The sequence below is a fragment of the Podarcis vaucheri genome (genome assembly GCF_965113315.1).
Source record: "Podarcis vaucheri genome assembly, chromosome: 16".
Classification (NCBI taxonomy): Eukaryota; Metazoa; Chordata; class Lepidosauria; order Squamata; family Lacertidae; genus Podarcis; species Podarcis vaucheri.
The window spans coordinates 26,452,233-26,472,359 of record NC_138754.1 but is presented as its reverse complement, the minus strand read 5'-3'; the positions used below and the strand labels follow the sequence as shown (position 1 = coordinate 26,472,359).

The following is a 20,127-nucleotide window of genomic DNA, read 5'->3' as shown; positions in this document are numbered from 1 at the left end:
GCAAATTACTTGCCTTGCCCCGGGTGCTGACAACCCACGCTACGCCACTGCAGCTGGGCAACTGAGAACTGCAGACCTTTTCTTATTGATTGTCCTCAGATAATCTTCAGGGGGGAACCTGGGTCAGCGTGTACTTTACTTACCTGGTAATCGGAAAAACAAAGATTGAAGTCAAGACACTCACCCAGATCTCCACGGTGTCTAAAGTTTACTTTAGACTTAAGTGCAGCACCCTTTCACACCTCTTGTATTCTTAGCTGTTAATGTTTTATCCGTCTGCCAACCTGGTTACATCTGAAATGGAGAAATAGAAATGCAAGGTGGAAAGTCAAGGCAGTGATTTATTTGTTTGTTTAGAAGGGGGAACACCAGAACTTTACAGCCCGAGGTGGGGAAATTTGGATTCAGGGGTACAGAGTCTAATCCAGCAGAGTTCTTTTGTTCCATCACCGTACCGCTCCAGCGGGAAGGTAAACGGTGTTTTCGTGCGCTGCTCTGGTTTCGCCAGAAGCAGCTTAGTCATGCTGGCCACATGACCCGGAAGCTCCCTCGGCCAATAAAGCAAGATGAGCACCGCAACTCCAGAGTCGGTCACGACTGGACCTAATGGTCAGGGGTCCCTTTACATTTCCTTAGAGAAATCAGGGCCTTTGGAATTATACTTGTTCCGCATTTGTAAGAACTCGATCTTTTAGTGTTGAACTTTGGAACTCTCTGCTTATTGATATCAGGCAGGTGTTTTTGATGTACTCTTTTTGGTTCCTGCTAAAAAGCAATTTCACTTAGACAAGTCTACCTACATGTTTAGAAAGTTGACGCGAGTCTTAATCTGCTTTGAGTCTACTGCTTTTTAAAAACTTTATGAAAGTTTTATTTTATTTTTAAAATAATTTTTTATTGGTTTTACATATAACCACATTACGTAACATCATATCCTCTTATTTTATCTCTTTGGCTCAACTGAGCCTAACGGCTTCCCTCCCATCTGATGGTTTACAAAATTTAAATTTGCATCTTTACATTTCGCTCCATTTCCTATCCTTGCTATATCATTACCTAAAATATTGTATTACTTACTTTATGAAAGTTTTAAATTAATGTTGTTAATTTTTCTTGGTGATAATGTTACTGTTTTTCAAAAATCACTTGAGGATTATTATTATTATTGTTAATTATTACTGCCCTATACCCAGAGGTCTCAGGGCGGTTCACATAATAAAATCAAGATATAAAACCACAAAATACATAATAAAAATAAAAACAACAACCCGATAGCCCCCCTTTACCATGGTGTGTAATTCTGTTAACCCAACAAAAGGTGTTGATGGGCCATCTGAAAGGACATAGGTGCTAACTTTCTGGGGGCCTGGGTGTGGTAGCACCCACAAAATTCCCCATGAAGGGGCCGGGCACCCACAAATTTTGGTGCCAGGGCCATGCATGCTGCAGGGCACCCATGGCCCTGGGTACCTACAGCCAGGAGCCCAAGCTGACACTCCTTTGGCCCTTAGCTGTCAACTGTCCCTTATTTGGCGGGAAGCTCCTTTATCCCAGCGCCGTGTCCCACTGCTGTCCCTTACTGATGATGTCCCTTAAATTTCCCGGATTTCATGCTCGCCCAGCTCGGGAGGGAAGCAGCGGCTCGGGATCCTCCGCCGCGAGAGAGCATGCGCTGTCACGAGCTGCCGCGTCTCCGTTTTCCTCCTCAGTGTAGCGGTGGGTGGGCGGACGGACGGGCAGCCCCTCTCTTGTGAGACTTCCGCCGCGTTGCCAGGGGAAGCCGAAGGCGGCAGCGGCGGTGGCAGCTGAGAAGGCGGCCTGAGGGAGGAGGAAGAGGAGGAGATGGGGAGGGATGCAGAAGGGCGGCACTTCAGGGCCACCGCGCAACTGCCTCATGCCGGGCTTGCTGGCGGCGTGGGCGACTGTCTCCCTCCCTCCCTCTCTCTCGGGTGGGGAAGGGCCGATGGAACTCCTCGTGCCAGGACGACGGCAGCCCCGACGTGCTGCTTAGCATACCCTCCAACCAGTGCAGCATCTTAATGTAGTGATTTCCCCCTCTGCATCCCTTTCATAACTCTATTTTTATAAATCATTTGTCCATCCATAGTTCAAATTTTTACTACAAGTTTTCTGTCAATCCTACCAATGTATGTAACGTTTGACAATAGCTTTTCAAATAAATTATAAACTTTCCCCATTCTTTATTAAAGAGGTCCCCTTCCTGGTTTCTAATTCTGCCTGTAAGCTTTGCCATCTGGACGTCGTTCATCAGTTTTGTCTGCCACTCTTTTTTGGTTGGAGTTGTAGACCCTTAGGATCATCTAGTCCAACCCCCTGCAAAACACAGTCAGTCGCAGCCAAAGCTTCATCAGTGCCGGATTTATGTATCAGCTAAGCCAAAATCCCTTATTTTGGCTGCTGATCCCTTATTTTCGAGGCTGCTGGTCCCTTATTTTCAAATCTGTAAGTTGACAGCTATGCTTTGGCCTGGAGAGACAGATGTTGCCAGGTGATGGGGGTGTTTAAGGTGATGAAAAGGGATTCTGGTAGAAGGGGTTCTGGGAAGAAGAACCAGAGAGAGAGGCTGGGATCCATCTTGGGCAGGTTGGCTGAAGGCTGGCTCCTGGCTGCACTGCTATAGGGGACAAACCCCTATTGAAACGACCATGCTGTAAGATCTGGACTCCCTCCATGCAGATTGCAGGTGTAAATAGGTGAATAAACTCTCTGAAGCTGCGACAGTCTCCGCCGTGTCTCAATTCTCCAAAGGAACACAGATCCTGAGGGGCAGGCACTCGACTTTTGTAACAGCATTCTCATTTCAGCAGCGCCTCCGTAACATTCCTGCCCCAGAGGATATGAAACCGCAATCTACTAAAGCTGACCATTTTTAAATCCGCAGGACCGGATAACTCGCGCCCAAATGTTTTAAAAGAATTGGCTGAGGAGCTCTCTGAACCGCTGAGGCTGATTTTAAGTAAATCATGGAATACTGAGGATATTTCAGAGGACTGGAAAAAGGCTGATGTCAGTGTTCCAGTGTTTAAAAAAAGTAAACGAAATGAACTCGGTAACTATAAGTCAGGCACTGTTAACATCAATCCTGGGCGGAAATAATTAATGCATTAAAATGAGGATCCACTTAATCAAATAATTACAGGGTCTTAATACCAATAATTAGGGCTGGCAAGTGATTAAAGCCCTCTCCAACTGATTAATAATTTGCGTTTCATCCAATTAATTATTTGATTAAATCTAGATTTTTCATATCAGCAAAACCTCAGCAGAAGTGCCCGTTTGAGTTCCTGGAGAATTTAGTTTAACAACTCATAGTTCAAAGGAATATCTAGAATTGATATGGCTTTTTATCATCCAGTACCTCGGGACCAAAAAAGCTTTGGAAAAGGTTTGTTTTTAATCGAAATTGCTCATTAAAATTGGCACCATCGTTGAATCAACCCAGTGGACTGATCAGCCACTGATTAATATCTCCATCACTGATGATCATGCAAATCAATAAGGTTTCAGTGGGGTGTTTTGCCCCTCCCAAGCAAATTTGATACACACTTTGAAATTGGAGTGCAAACGTGATTGATGGAAGTTGCTGCTTTAACATTATACACCTCTGTAAAGGGTCTGAAACAACTCAGCATCCCATTCAGTTTGGTGAATTGACGAGGTGGGGGAGTAATGTGAAGTCCATCTAAGGGATAATATAATTCAGTGCTTTATAATTCTGGATTCATAGAATTGTGGAGTTGGAAGGGACCCTGTGGCATAGCTGTCACCTTTTCCCTTTTCTTGCGAGGAATCCTATTCGGAATAAGGGAATTTCCCTTAAAAAAAGGAAAACGTTGACAGCCATGCCCTGTGGGTCATCTAGTCCAACCCCCTGCAATGCAGGAATCTTTTGCCCAACGTGGGGTTCAAACCCACAACCCTGAGCTTAAGAGTCTCATGCTCTACCAACTGAGCTATCCCAGTTATAAATGTCAAGGTTGCCACTTTTTTTAATAGCATCCATGGGAGCCATTTAAAGTATGGATGGACTGAGAGTTGCTAGGAGACTCCTATTCATTTCCCAGTTGCTGGAAATCACGGGAGGGAAGAGTGCTCCTGTGTTCGAATCCTGCCTTCAGGTTCCACCAGGCATCTGGTTGGCCACTATGAGAACTCTTCTTAAGTTCTTATGCAAAAGCACCTAGCCATGGCAGTGAATCATTTCACCTGTTGTGTCTGAATAAGCAAAGGCTTTCTCCTTTCAGTTTTTTGTGTGTGTCCTCTCACCAGTTATGTGCGTGTGTTTCTGCTTGTCCCTTGGAGCAAAACATCAAACATGCTCAAAATAGCTTAAATTGCAGAGGATCTCCCTAAGTATTTTTTGTCTTACAGCCAAGTCTCTCTCTCTCTCTCTCTCTCTCTCTCTCTCTCTCTCTCTCTCTCTCTCTCTCTCTCTCTCCCTCCCTCTCTCTCTCTCTCTCTCTCTCTGCCCTCACACACAAATTCATGCCAGAAAACTGTGCAAGGGTTATTCTGAGATGGAGCCAATATTTGAAATCAGTCCCCCTTTCCGTCTCTTTTCCTCTCTCTCCTCCCTACCTCTTCAAGAAGCCCGTTTGTTTATAAGACCGTGATGTCAGGCTCTGGTTTAGTTTAATTTCCTGCTCAGGGTGTCACCCCCCTCCACTGCATTTCTCTCTTTTCCAGTCATAATTACTGGCATTTATCCAGCAATCTGTGGTTTATTTCCCACCACAACTCCCAAACTTGACAGCATTTCAGTGCAAACTTCTCCTGATAAACACATTTTTATATGCAGCCTTGGCTGAAAAGATGCACATTTTTGCAAGCTATTTCCCTTAGTAACATGATGCATATTTTGTATGTTAATTTTCACTCATTTTTAATGCACTTTTCCCACTGATACATGTATTAATTGGTTGGTTGCTGGAAACCTCAAGAGGAAAGAGTGCTGTTGTGCTTAGATCCTGCTTGTGGGATTTTTGTTTGGCCACTGTGAAAACAGGAGGCTAGACTGGACGGGCCGTGGGTCTGATCCGGCAGGCCTGAAACTGGTGAATGTTAAGACACTTTGCAAATTATCAGTTGAAATGGTAATTTTATTGTTTATTTTTTTTAAAAAAACAAACTTACTGCTTAATATCATTAAAAAAACTCTAAAGTGCTTTACAGGAAAAACAAACAAGCAACAATAATAACAATTAAAACAGCAACGATTTCACTTAATATTTTGAGCTGCTAATCTCTTTCAAAAAGAATTACTGCACTGTTCTGAGTTGAAAAGCTTTTGTGCCCAGGCTAATTCTGGGGAATAATTTTCTCCAATTCATTGGCGCTAATTGATATTGATATGGATAGATATAAAATATAGACCATGATATAATGTGCAGTTGGAAACATTGACATTAGGACCCATGGAGGGGATGGCAGGAGGTCCCGAGATTCAGAGAAAGCTCTTTATATGGAAATGTATTTGGTTTTGTTATAAATTTATATTTGGAAAATCAAATAAAAACGATTTAAAAAAAGATATTGTAACCCCATTTTCACAGGCAGTTAAACTTATTTAGCTGTAGTAATTTGGTATAAAGCTTATGTGGTCATTAAATGACAAAAAAGGCAAACATTCAATAAGATCACCATATATATACACACACACCGTATTTTTCGCTCTATAAGACACACTTTTCCCCTCCTAAAAAGTAAGGGGAAATGTGTGTGTGTGTGTTATGGAGCGAATGCAGGCGGGAGGCTCTGCTCAGCGCTCCCTTTAAAGAGCCACGTGGAGCATGTGTGCGACTCTTGGGGGGCTTTTCCCTGAGAGCCAGACACACGCTCCGCAAGCTATTTAAAGGGAGCTCAACTCTTGGGGGAGCCTTCATCCCCCTGCCCAGGAGAGGCTGTGCAAGGCTATCCCATAAACCAAGACAGTAAGAGGCTATCCCAGAAGCCAGATCCCTCTTGCTGTTCTGGCTTCTGGGATTCAGAATATATTCTTTTCTTGTTTTCCTCCTCCAAAAACTAGGTGCGTCTTACGGTCTGGTGCATCTTATAGAGCAAAAAATACGGTATACTTGGTCCACCCAGCTCCATATTGCCTAGGTGGAGTAGCAGCAACTTTCCAGGGTTTCAGGCAGGGAGTCTTTCCCCAAAGACGCCAGGGAATGTGTACCTGGGACTTTCTGCATGCAAAGCAGTTGCTCTACCACTGAGATGACCTACCGATGGGCAGAGCCCAGTGCCAGGAGGGACATTTGACCATGAAATATAACGGAGAGGGTTTCTCTTTGCTTCCGCAGTTGAAGTGAAAATTGAAGTGGTGCTGCCAGAGAAGGAGAGAGCCAAGGAGGAGATGTCGCCCAACGGGAAAGCCAGTCCCATCATCTACAAAGCCAATGGCACTTCTCGCCATTTCCAGCTCGAGGAATACCCGGTCGCCATCAACCCCTACCGGAACCTGAAGGATGTGGTTGAAGCATCTGTTTGTTATGTGAAGGACCTTGACAATGGACAGTGAGTGTAGAGCGACAACGTATCTTAGGCACATTGCGACTGTTACCATACCGTCTGAGATTTCACTGATGGAAATAGGGAAGTCCTATTCAACAACATCAACAATATTCTAAATTGCAACCCAGCCAAGATGTGTGGGGTATAAATGATAAATTTATGATTATGATTATTAAATCAGGACACTTCCAATATTTTTATCTTTGCAAAATCCTTCAATCCAGTTGTTGTTTGCTTAAATTTGGACCTAAAAGTCCAGTGGGGTGTGTGTGTGTGTGTGTGTGTGTGTGTGTGTAAACTTAGCCAACAGATTCCTGTCCCATGCCACAATCTGCATTTTGAAAGTCCTCTCATCTTCCAAACTGGGTTGCTATCTGATGTGAGGTGCTGGTGTTTGATAAGCCCAAACCCAATGCTTCCCTGGGTATTCAGAGCTACCTGTGTGGGGCTTTGTTCCAGACTTCCTTCAAATACCAGTGGTCAGTTTTTTGTTGGTTTTTTGTTTACCATTTGTCTGTGTTGTCTGTGCTGTCAAACACTTTGTGGTTTTTTGTCTTGAATTGTAGCAGGGTTTCCTGTATGCCCCCCTTTCCTGGTGCGGGTTCTTTGTATAATTCTTAACATTATTTCTACAAGGTGCATTTATTTTCGTGTGTGTGTGTCTTTGTGTTATATATATATATATAAAACATAAAACATTAAAAAAACCTCCCTATACAGGGCTGCCTTCAGACACCATCGAACTATTGTATAGTTACTTATTTCCTTGGCTTGGGGTCGTGTAACTCCATACCCTCCAGCATTTCTTTGATGAAAATAGGGACATCCTAAGGAAAAGTAGGGCATTTTGGGATCAATTCAGAAACTGGGACGGCTTTTGCAAATCTGTAAACACTTGGAGGGTCCATGTTACATACCACCTGTCCCTCCTTATTTGCAAGTTAGCACATGAGATTTTCATTTAAATCAGCGCCTTCTTTTTCTTTTCTTTCTTTTCTTTTTCCTTCTCTTTCTTTTGGTGATATCTCCAGCTTAGGTGGTTTACATGCAGTTTCTCACTTGAAGATACACCAGTATTTATAGTCCCATTTTGCAGATCAGGAGACTGAGGGATCATTCTGTCTTCACATTTCTAGGCACAGTTCTGGGCTTTCCAGATCTGTGTCCAAGCACTTTTTTTTTTTGCCCCCGCAAAAACCTGCTCTTTACTGCTAAATCGGAACAAACAGCAGTCCCTGGGAAACCTAAATTGTCATTTGCTCCGATTCAGCAGTAAAGACTGAGTTTTCCTGCGGAAAGTGGCAGGTCAAAAGAAAAGAAAAAAGTCCTTGGATACGGACCAGGAAAATGAAGACTTGTGCCTAGAAAGTGTAGGGCAAAAGGAAAATGTGGATAAGCTCTGAGACTGAAAAAAGAGAAGCCTGAAGCCATTTCACAAGATTTGAGGCGAGATTTGAACTGTGGGCCTTCCTGGTTCCTGCTCCATTGCTTAGCCACAAAAGGGCTCCATGTGACTCTCATTCTCAGCAGAACATCCTTGACTTTGCTAGGCTCCCTGTTAATCGTGCACATGTAAAACTCAGGTTTCCTTTGAGAAAATATTGACGCTGTTTTAATTCTGCCTATCTAGGATGCGAGAGGTCGATCTGGGCTGCGGGAAAGCGCTTCTGGTCAAAGAAAATGGGGAGTTCTATGCCATGGGCCACAAATGTCCTCACTATGGTGCTCCGTTGGTGAAAGGTCAGTTTGCCCTATTATGAAAATGACATGTGTTCATTAAAAAAAACAAAACCTTTTCCTAAAACTGCAGGCTTGGGGAGTCTGTGTGCTTTCTGCGATTCTGTCACGGCAGTGCTGGGAAAGGTCGGAATGTGACTTGGTTGCGAAATGCAGAATCTTGGCTTTCATTTTTAAAAATAAACATGCAAGTTTCTAGCCCTCAAGATGTGCTTGAAAGTGTTTGGGCAACAGCTTTTGAAGGCTTGGATGGGTGGCTGAAAAGAGTATCGTGAAGGCTTCATATCAGTAAGCAGAGAGATGCTGCCACACTAAAATATTGGGTTCTTACAAATGTGGGTGTTCTTTGGCACCTCCAGCAGTTCCGGTTCCATAGGGCTGGGAATGTCCCCTGCCTGAAACCCCGGAGAGCTGCTGCCAGTCAGTGTAGACAACACTGAAGAAAATGGACCAATGACAGCTTCCTATGTTCCCATGTAGACTCATTTCGACTTGTGTTCCTCACCTTCTTCCTGCAGGGGTTTTGTCCAAAGGACGCATACGCTGTCCCTGGCACGGGGCTTGCTTTAACATCGGCACAGGTGACATTGAAGACTATCCAGGCTTGGACAGCTTGCCGAAATTTCAGGTAAGACCTCCAACTCAAGGGTTAACTCTGTTAGCATTGAAGTCAGTCAGCCAAGAGGGAGAGAGGGATGGAGATGTTATTTGGCTTAGCAACCAGGCAGAGTGGCATGATGTTCCCTGAGATAACACTCTGATTGGCTATGTGGTACTGAGGGAGTTTCTCCTCTGTATGTTAGGTTGAATGTCTCTCTGCTCCATAGAAGACCTGAAGTAAGAAAGATAAAAACCACTCTTTTCATCTCTCTTCAACTTATACACCATTTTGTTCACGTTCTTTGGGGCGCTTTTATATGACAGTTTGCAGGTGTGAATTGCTTTTGGTGGGGGAATGTGTGTGAGGTATTTTGCCAGTCTGTCTGAATCTCATTTGACATTATTATTATTATTATTATTATTATTATTATTATTATACCGCCCTTCATCATAAGATCTCAAGGTGGTTCACAGGAAAAAAATACAGGATAAAAACCAATAAATAATAAAAACAAATATGAAAAACTTTGATTATAAAACCATTTTTAAAAAGAGAAATAAATTTATATTCCTAGGTGAAAATCGAGAAGGAGAAAGTATACATCAGAGCAAGCAAACAGGTGAGATGACCTTTGAGATCCCTGTAAGGTGAAACCTTACAGCATGTGCCTAAGCCTCTTTTGTTGTTGTTTAGTCGTGTCTGACTCTTCGTGACCCCCTGGACCAGAGCACGCCAGGCACTCCTGTCTTCCACTGCCTCCCGCAGTTTGGTCAAACTCATGCTGGTAGCTTCGAAAACACTGTCCAACCATCTCGTCCTCTGTCGTCCCCTTCTCCTGGTGCCCTCCATATTTCCCAACATCAGGGTCTTTTCCAAGGAGTCTTCTCTTCTCATGAGGTGGCCAAAGTATTGGAGCCTCAGCTTCAGGATCTGTCCTTCCAGTGAGCACTCAGGGCTGATTTCCTTCAGAATGGAGAGGTTTGTTGTTCTTGCTGTCCATGGGACTCTCAAGAGTCTCCTCCAGCACCATAATTCAAAAGCATCAATTCTTCGGCGATCAGCCTTCTTTATGGTCCAGCTTTCACTTCCATACATCACTACTGGGAAAACCATAGCTTTTACTATACGGACCTTTGTTGGCAAGGTGATGTCTCTACTTTTTAAGATGCTGTCTAGGTTTGTCATTGCTTTTCTCCCAAGAAGCAGGCGCCTTTTAATTTCGTGGCTGCTGTCACCATCTGCAGTGATCATGGTGGAACAAGTAAAGCCTCTTTACTCAGAAGTAAATCCCACTGAGTCCAATGGAACTTGCTGCTAAGTAAGAACAAATGAGTTGTGCCAGTACAGAGCGCTGCCCAGAGCCAAAACTTTCTCAGGTTTGCTTTTCCTGGCCAAAAACATTGTGTGTGTGAGTTGGCAGAGGAGTCGCAGAACTGTAGATTTGTTTTTTTTAAAAAAGTAATATTTATTGAACAAATTAATAAAGGTACAGAATAAAGAAAAAAAAGAACATTTAACAGAATAAAAGAAAGAGAACAAAGAATACCGACAAACAAAACAGAAAAAGAATTAGGGTTTTCATATCCTATACTTCATCACTAGTTTCTTGACCTCCTCACACCTCCCTTTTTGTATTCCAGTTCAAATATTTAGTTCAGCAAATCCTTACCCTCTGTCCTTAACTTTACTCAAGATCTTAACCTATATTAACAATATGTTTTCCCTCATTATCAATCCATATTTACATATTCATATTAATCTTTTTACCAACACCGCTTATTTTCCATCCAACGTCCATTTAACATTCATAAATTTTACAGTATTTCTGTAGATATTCTTTAAACTTTTTCCAATCTTCTTCCACCAACTCCTCTCCCTGGTCTCGGATCTTGCCAGTCATCTTGGCCATTTCCATGTAGTCAATCACCTTCATCTGCCATTCTTCCAGAGTGGGTAAATCTTGTGTCTTCCAATACTTTGCAATGAGTATTCTTGCTGCTGTTGTGGCATACATAAAAAAAGTTCTATCCTTCTTTGGCACCAATTGGCCGACTATGCCCAGGAGAAAGGCCTCTGGTTTCTTCGCAGAACTGTAGATTTGGAAGGGACCCTGTGGGTCATCTAGTCCAACCCCCTGCAATGGGGGGAATCACAGAAGTGTGAAAGGTTTTCGCTGATACCGTCTTCTTAATGGCCCCCTTCAGGCTCTTCAGACACAGAGGAGGACCAAGGTGATGGCCAAATGCATCTCCCTCAGCAACTACAACATCAGCAGCACAAATGTACTCATCATTGGGGCAGGTACCGTGACCCAGAGTTGGGCTCCAAAAGCAGCCTGGGGTGGGATGGGGGGCAGGTGTTGAGTAAGGGGTGGCTACACTGAAGAGACGGCACCCCCTTCAGGTCAGTTGCTGTACTGCAGGGAGGCTGGACCTTTTCCAGCTCGAGGGCCACATTGGCTACTGGGAAACATTCCGGGGGCCAGAAGTCAGTGGTGGGCAGGGCCAGAGGCAAAACTGGGCGGAGCATTAGATGTGAATTTTGCCATTATTGTTGCTGCTGTTGTTATCATTATTTTATCTTATATACCGCTCACGTTGCAAAATGGTTTGCAACTATACATTTAATCCATAATTAAAACACCAGGCGATCCTCGTTTTGTACAGGGGGACCGTTCTGGACCCCAACACATGTCAATGGGGCCTGCATATTACCCCACTCCACCCCCACATTCTGGCATTTTAGTGATATTTTAGGGGTGTTTTAGCCATGTTTTGGGGTCACTTCCGGGTTCGGAGCCATGCACACGTGTGTGATCGCGCATCAGTCGGACGCGCATCAATTGGCCGTTGCCTGTACACAATATGATCAAGGCATTCTAAATCAAAATATACAATTTATTATTTTATGTCGTGGTTAGAGTGTCAAGCTTGGACCTGGGAGACCAGGGTTCGAATGCCGCCACTCAACTAATGAAACTCACTGGGTGTGACCAAGGACCAGTCACTGCCTAATCAACCTCTCAGGGTTGTTGTGAGGAATAAAAATGAGGAGGGGAGAACGACATACAACACCTTGCTCTCTTTGGAGAAAAAAGGTGGTAATAATAATAATAATAATAATAATAATAATAATAATAATAATAATACACGAACAAATATACTTCTTTCACAGGCCCCGCAGGACTGGTGTGTGCAGAGACGTTACGGCAAGAAGGCTTCTCCGATAGGATTGTGATGTGCACGATGGACAGGAACTTGCCCTATGACAGACCCAAACTAAGTAAGGTTGGTATTCTCCAGTTGGTTCTCCTTGTATCCTAAACTTGGTGGAGGGCAAATCCTAATCGAGGGAGAGCTAACTTGGTGCCATCTAGAAATTGTCGGACTACAAATCCCATCAGCCAGCGTGGCCGATGGTCAGGGATGATGGGAGTTGTAGTCCAGCAATATCTGGAAATCCCCACATCGGCTACCACTGGCATAAGCTCTTGTAGACTACAGTCCTCTCCAGCAGATGCACGGAGTGTTATCTCGAGTTACCGGACTATAATAAGATGATCTCACATTATAAAGAGGTGAAGGAAGAAGTGGGACATTTGTCCTGCGATTTGCAGGCACGGGTCTGAGAGCTTCCTCTTTTGTCCTGCCGTTTTTCCTGGGAAAACTCTCTTGTTTACTGCTGAATCGGAACAAACATGAACCGGGTTTTCTGCAGATGGACGTTTGTTCTGATTCAGCACTAAACAGCAGAGACTCAGCTATGCAGTTGCAAATATAACATTTTAAGTGGGTTTTAAGTACAGTGGTACCTCGGGTTAAGAACTTAATTCGTTCTGGAGGTCCGTTCTTAATCTGAAACTGTTCTTAACCTGAGGTACCACTTTAGCTAATGGGGCCTATTGCTGCCGCTGCGCTGCCGCCGCACAATTTCTGTTCTCATCCTGAAGCAAAGTTCTTAACCCAAGGTACTATTTCTGGGTTACCGGAGTCTGTAACCTGAAGCGTCTGTATCCTGAAGTGTCTGTAACCCGAGCTACCTCTGCACATTATACAAATGGGGCACTAGATGGTGCTGGTGAGCTTATGGCAAATTCATTCCCCCCCCCCAAGACACTTTTTTAAAAAAAGGCATTTTCACAGAGTATGCGTCTAGATTCCACCCAGGTTTTCCTGGGGAAAGCAGTGAGACAAAATAAAAACCCGTGTCTTGAAATCAGGCACTCTTCCAACTTCCTCCCTCAGCTCTGGTAAGGAGGAAGTTGGAGCAAGGATGCTCTCAGTGGTGGAATTTGGGCTCTCAGATTTCAGCGATGCCCTGTGCGGTGCTAAAATTTGGTGCCCCCACCTCTTGCGCGCCATCTCACAGCATTGTTGTGGGGCCCAGTTCAGCCAAACTAGTTGCATCTATCTGCTCTCAGTTCTTTTTGAGGCTCAGATGAATACCATTGGATCTGACTGTTGAAGTTTGTATGTTCACATGTTCTTTCTTTCAGTCTCTTGAGGGGGGGCTATGGGGGGCTGATCTGGTGTGGGGGGTGGGGGGAGGGAGAGAAGTGATCAGAGGGGGTGGGCAGTCATTCAAATATCCAAAAGTGCCCTCTGGGTCAAAAAATAATAACCAGCAACCCCTGTGTTTGCTAAGGACAAAAATGGGTTTTCTTTTCAGTCGATGGATTCTCACCCTGATCAGATTGCCTTGCGACCGAAGGAATTCTTTCGTACGTATGACATCGAAGTCCTGACAGAAATGCAGGTGTGTGTGTGTGTGTGTGTGTGTGTGTGTATACAAGGGGTGGAAGTTTTGCATCAGTGATATTCTATACTCCCAGTTTGAATTCTCAGCTTTCCTTGGGCGCTGCCTCATACTGTGTAAAACCATTGCTTCCATCTAGCTCAGTGTTGTTTACACTGGCCGGCAGCAACCCTTCCAGGGTTTTTTCAGGTGGAGGACTCTCCCAACCCTAACGCTAGAGATGCTGGTGGGAATTGAATCCAGGACCTTCTGCAAAAGTTTGGTCCTTAGCTTATTACGCTTTTGGATGTTCCGTTGAATGATCCTTTGGAAATTGTTTCAGGTGGTGGCTGTGGACGTCAAGAACAAGACAGCCATATTCAAGGACGGGTTTAAAATGGAGTATAACAAACTGCTACTTGCCACTGGGAGCACGTAAGTGACGAGCAGGAAGTTTTGGGGCACCCAAAGTTTTGACCTTAAGAGAAAGGTCATGGATGGTTATTAATTTATTATGTATTATTTACTTCATTTATATACCACCTTTATCTCCCAAGGCCTCAAGGTGGTGTATATAGTTCTCCTCCCTGCATTCCATCCTCACAACAACCCTGTGAGGTAATAATAATCGTAATCATAATTTATTATTTATACCCCACCCATCTGGCTGGGTTTCCCCAGCCACTCTGGGTGGCTACAAACAAAATATTAAAACACAATAAAACATCAAACATTAAAAACTTCCCGATACAGGACTGCCTTCAGATGTCTTCTAAAGGTCAGATAGTTGTTTATTTCCTTGACATCTGATGGGAGGGCGTTCCACAGGGTGGGTGCCACTACCGAGAAGGCCTGGTTCGCTGTAACTTCACTTCTTGCTGTGAGGGATCCGCCAGAAGACCCTCAGAGGAGGACCTCAGTGTCTGGGGCTGAACAATGGGGGTGGAGAAGCTCCTTCAAGTAGGTTAGGATAAGAGATGGTGACTGGCCCCAGGTCACCCAGTGAGCTTCGTGACTTGAGAGGGGATTCGAACCCTGCTCTCCCAGTCCAGCACTCTAACCATTAACAGCACATTGGTTGTGAGCTCTCTTTCTGTGATGCATTGAATGCAGCACAAGAAAGCATGAGACTGCCATATACCATATTTTTTGCTCTATAAGACTCACTTTTTCCCTCCTAAAAAGTAAGGGGAAATGTGTGTGCTTCTTATGGAGCGAATGCAGGCTGCACAGCTATCCCAGAAGCTAGAACAGCAAGAGGGATTGCTGCTTTCACTGTGCAGCGAACCCTCTTGCTGTTCTGGCTTCTGAGATTCAGAATATTTTTTTCCTTGTTTTCCTCCTCCAAAAACTAGGTGCGTCTTGTGGTCTGGTGTGTCTTATAGAGCGAAAAATACGGTACTTAGATCATTGGCTCATGTAGCTCAGTATTGTCCACACTGACTGGCAGCAGCAGCCGTCAAGCGTTTCAGGCTTGGAGTCTTTCCCAGCCCTACCTGGAGATGCTATTAGGGGTTGGAACTGGACCTTCTGCATTCCAAGCAAGTGCTCTACCTATGTGGAACGACCCGTACTTTGGGGCCACCTTGGAGTGGCTGTGTATTTTGAGGATGTTTTCTCTGTGATCGGTATCCACATTATAAAATCTGGACATCTGCCAGACTTTGATCTTGTAAAATTCTGTTTTGGCTACAGTCTTGCTCTGCCGTTCCATCTTTCCAGGCCCAAAACCCTTAGCTGCAAAGGCAAGGAAGTGGAGAACGTTTTTAACATCCGGACGGTGGAGGACGCCAACCGAGTGGTGAAGCTGGCCACCAGCAAGAACGCCGTGGTGGTCGGAGCCTCCTTCCTGGGTGAGCCTCTCTCTGCAAGGAAGGACTGTCAGATCAAAGAATTTACGTACCCGGGATAAGGCTTGGCCTGCCTACATTTTTGACTAGTTGCACAAAACAAATGAATTGCCGTGAAAATCCCTGAAATGAGAAGTAATCGACTAGAAATTTTATCTTATGGAAATAAACGAAATAATAAAAATCAAAAAGTTTAAGGAAAAAATTAGAAAAACCTAAAATTGAACAAAGCCTTAATGGGATGCCGGCTACAAACCGAATTTACAAAAAAGGGTTTGAAAACTTAAATGGCAAGTTTTAGACAAGTTTTAGAAATGCTCCCATGGTCTAGATGTTACTGCTGATGTTAAAGATCAGTCTTTACCCCTTTTTTGTAAATTCAGTATTAGAAACTGTACCTTTGAGTCCTCAATCCTTTATTACTGCGCTTTGCTTCAGCTAGGTCGAGCTAGAATTATAATACTTCAGAATTTTTGGGAGTTCTACCCCATTTTTTGAATTTTGGTCATTTAAGGTTTATGATTTTTCTATTGCCTTCTGAGGAAACTGAATAGTTCAGTGAAACAGGGTAAGGCTTCGTTCAATTTTAGGTTTTTCTAATTTTTTCCTTAAACTTTTTGATTTTTATTATTTAGTTTATTTCCATAAGATAATATTTCTAGTCGATCACTTCTCGTTTCAGGGATTTTCACAGTATTTCATTTGTTTTGCGTAATTTCTCGGTTCCATGACTGTCTTTTTTCTACTACATTTTTGACTAGGGCTTTTCATATTTCTTGTAGCTGTTGGAACATAACCTGTTGGTCCCTATAGCATAAAATGTGCTGCTTTTAGGTGTTTTAAACTGTGGCGGGGTGAGGTGGGAATCGAACCCTAGTCCACACACTCTAACCACTAATTGTACTGGTTCTTAAATCCAGTTTAATACATTTTATAGACCTGACTGTGAATTATTACCATTATTATTTCAAGTCCTCGTCAAAATTCATCGGTGTTTTTATTGCCCTTTCTCCTGCTTATTCTCCTACACAATTTGGTGTAATATATATGGGTGTTTTTTGTTTTGCGAAACAATATCTCCTTATGTAAAGCATGTTAGTATTATATTTTCACAAATATATGCATTTCTTTCATGCTTTCCCCTAATACAGTGGTACCTTGGGTTACATACGCTTCAGGTTACATATGCTTCAGCTTACAGAATCTGCAAACCCAGAAATAGTGCTTCAGGTTAAGAACTTTGCTTCAGGATGAGAACAGAAATTGTGCTCTGGCGGTGCGGCGGCAGCAGGAGGCCTCATTAGCTAAAGTGGTTCTTCAGGTTAAGAACAGTTTCAGGTTAAGAACGGACCTCAAGAATGAATTAAGTACTTAACCCGAGGTACCACTGTATATGCTTTGCGTATGCATAGTTGAAGAACTGCATCGTAAAATTCAGGGAAGTGAGAATTTTCAATGGATAGTTGCACTTCACTTCATTGTTTCGGGAAGTGCATTCCTTGACATGGTTTCCTCCATGGAAAGTTTTACTTTTTCTTGTTTCTGTTTCCCAGGCATGGAAGTTGCTGCTTACCTCACGGAGAAGGCGCATTCCGTCTCTGTGGTGGAGCTGGAGGAAGTTCCCTTCAAGAAGTTCTTTGGGGAGAAGGTTGGCCGAGCCATCATGAAGGTAGCAACAGATACAGAAAGTTAACCTGTGAGAGCTCCTAGAATCATAGAATTGTAAAGGTGGAAGGGACCCTGAGTGGTTATTAAACCACTTCTTAAAAAAAAAAATACATCTTTGGACCCGGCCGATACGGCCAACTATCTCCCAATCTCAAATCTTCCATTCTTGGAGATTCCATTCATATGTCAAGGAAATAAGCAACTATCTGACTTTTAGAAGACATCTGAAGGCAGCCCTATTTAGGGAACTTTTTTAAGGCTTGAAGTTTTTATTATGTTTTTAAATATGCTGTAAGTCACCCAGTGTGGCTGGGGAAACTCAGTCAGATGGGCAGGGTATAATAATAATAATAATAATAATAATAATAATGTCCAACCACCTTCAAGGCAGGAATATGTAGCTGTCCCATGCAGGGATCAAACCGGCATTATCAGAACTATTCTTTGGCCAACTGAGCTATTCAGGCTGACTGTGGCCCTCTTTTTGAAGAATGTCTGTGAGGAAGGGAAGTTTTGACCAACTGTTTGATAATTCGAGGATCCATTATAGAATCTAGTATAGGAGGAATTTATGATTATTTTATTATCTTTATTTTATTTTATTCTGTAATATTTATATGCTACTTTTTATTTATTACAAACTTCTGATTTTTTTTTAAAAAAACCAATTACTAAGCATAAAGTGTTGTCCTCCAGGACAAATGCATGTACAGGTGTTAAGTCTTGTATGCAGTCATGCATATAAACATCAAAACAGACTTGGAAAATCTTCTACTTTACAGACTGAGCTCACATCCACACAACCTGATTGTAAAAAAACAACATCTGTGTGGTTGACATAGAGAATAAAACAATAATGTAATCAGTAAATACAGTGAAAAGCAACTATTTATTATTTTGTATACTTCTTAATGCCCCCAAATAGACTTCTAAGTGTATACAAAGTATAGAAGCAATAAATATATTAACAAGGCATAAAACCAGTTAGCTACACAAATTATTCAAATATAGAATCACATATTTGTGGAGTTGGAAGGAACCCTCAAGGTCATTAATCCAACTCCATGCAATGCAGGAATCACAGTTAGATAATCTCTGACAGATGCCCCCCCAGATCTGTTTAAAAACCTCCAAGGAAGGAGAGCCCATAATTAAAATATGCAGGGAAGAGGGCTTTAAGCCTTTGTTTCCCACTGTAGTCCTGATCTGTTGGGGGGGCAGCAATTTTATGTAACTGTGTTATTTGCTGCCACTATGTGACCATAGTTGTGTGAATGGTTAAAATCCCTCCATCTGCCATGCTAGGGTTCCGATCTGGATTGGGGCCCCAACTGCTGGCCATTTATCTTTAAAAAGAAAATCCTATGGTTAAGAGCACCAGTACAGAGCTAATGTATAATCTTCCCCCTCCCTCTCCTTCTCTCTCTCTCTGTCCGTCTGTCTGTCTGTCTTGCTTCCTTTCTCTTGGACAGATGTTTGAAAACAATCGGGTGAAATTCTACATGCAGACAGAAGTCTCGGAACTGCGGGAACAGGAGGGCAAGGTAGGTTTGTGTGCAATGACCTTTGAGCACCATCTGTTGGATTTCCAAGGTCTTTGCCTTTGTCATTCTGTGCTTCTTGGCCTGCTGGGGTTGATGGGAAGGCGATTCTATGCCTTGCATTGATCTAGAAAGAATCTAGTCCCATGCAGCACCGGGGCTGAGAGGTGTAGTGTACGACACTCCTTGAGAGTCTGTGACTGGGATGGGGGGAGGGGAGAGAGATTGTGTAGGCACTGCTGTCTAAGTTTGCTTGTGGAGGCCTTCTTTTTTCTTCCTATATACATAGAAACGTAATGGTGTCGTCACGCTCAGCATTTTGCAGAGCGGCCGGTGGGCAGCCAATCCAACTGCAGTAAGGGTTAGCTGCAAAGATTGGGGAGGCGGGCTTCTCACACAGTGGTTGAGCCAGCTGTTGCATGAAGACCCTGCTTCCTTTAAGTTAGGGACGGGGTAGAGGAGGAATGGTGGAGGCTGTCACAAATTCTTTGCAGCGCTTTAGAAGAAATGCTCAGAGTTCCAGGTTCTTCAGCGCAGTATATTTATTGTGAGATATACCGTATTTTTCGCCCTATAGGACGCACCGGCCCATAGGACGCACCTAGATTGGGGGGGGGGAAATAAAGGGGGGGGGAATTATTTTTTTATATATATATAAAAATTTTTATTGGTTTTTCACAATTTTCCCTATAGGTGCGCACCGACGCCTCTCGCTCTCCAGGGTTCAGCGAAAGCCTGCATTCGCCCCATAGGACGCACACACATTTCCCCTTCATTTTTGGAGGGGAAAAAGTGCGTCCTATAGGGCGAAAAATACGGTATATATATAGGCTATAATTAACGAGCAATTCATACAATCAAACAGGGTACCTGGCTGCACCTTAAGGCAAATAGGAAGACCTTTCTATCTCTATCTCTCTGACCACACTCTCCTACACCACCACAGCTACTGCTGGACAGGTTTCCCTTTTAAACTGATGACAGCCAATCAACTGATATTGCCCAGTCCTAGTGCAGGTACAGCCACATTTCTCACTAGACCCACGAATGGTATAACCTACAGCAGCCTTCTCAACCTGGCACCCTCCAAAGGTTTTGGACTACAACTCCCATCAGCACTACACAGCCATGCATCCAAAACACTTGAAGGGCACCCGGTTGGGGAATGGTTCATTGGACAACTTTCCCATTCTTTATTTCCTAGCTTCGCAGTGTGGGGTGGACTACCCTGTGAATGAAATAAAAGGGTGTAAGATCTGGGCAAAACGGGCTGCGGCTCGTCTTTCCAATTACTACCATTTCCTACTTTTTTCTCTCTCCCTTGAAGCTAAAGGAGGTTGTATTGAAAAGTGGCAAAGTCCTCCGAGCCGATGTCTGCGTCATAGGCATAGGTAGGTGGCCATGCAAAACTTTACTTCTCTGGAATCCTTCATATCGGGGTATGTGTGTGCGCGCGTGCGTCATG

General features: G+C 43.5%; 1 protein-coding gene and 1 long non-coding RNA gene across 6 annotated transcripts in view; one reads left to right on the top strand and one right to left on the bottom strand.

The window, feature by feature from the left end:
• Positions 1–20,127, bottom strand: part of LOC309521212 — a 254,515-nt gene that overhangs the window by 220,587 nt on the left and 13,801 nt on the right. The gene's annotated exons all lie outside the window — the stretch shown is intronic.
• Positions 1–20,127, top strand: part of AIFM3 (AIF family member 3) — a 51,145-nt gene that overhangs the window by 21,605 nt on the left and 9,413 nt on the right. For 2 of the 5 annotated variants that reach the window (XM_082203194.1, XM_082203196.1), the window contains exons 3-15: positions 2,903–3,070; positions 6,321–6,534; positions 8,162–8,271; positions 8,787–8,896; positions 9,444–9,488; positions 11,074–11,170; positions 12,044–12,156; positions 13,538–13,624; positions 13,947–14,038; positions 15,326–15,456; positions 17,007–17,122; positions 18,594–18,665; positions 19,990–20,053. In XM_082203194.1, the coding sequence (XP_082059320.1) occupies positions 2,903–3,070; positions 6,321–6,534; positions 8,162–8,271; positions 8,787–8,896; positions 9,444–9,488; positions 11,074–11,170; positions 12,044–12,156; positions 13,538–13,624; positions 13,947–14,038; positions 15,326–15,456; positions 17,007–17,122; positions 18,594–18,665; positions 19,990–20,053 (1,419 nt within the window). The remainder of the gene's footprint in view (positions 1–2,902; positions 3,071–6,320; positions 6,535–8,161; positions 8,272–8,786; positions 8,897–9,443; positions 9,489–11,073; positions 11,171–12,043; positions 12,157–13,537; positions 13,625–13,946; positions 14,039–15,325; positions 15,457–17,006; positions 17,123–18,593; positions 18,666–19,989; positions 20,054–20,127) is intronic. The other 3 variants (XM_082203197.1, XM_082203198.1, XM_082203195.1) reach the window with 2 other exon arrangements.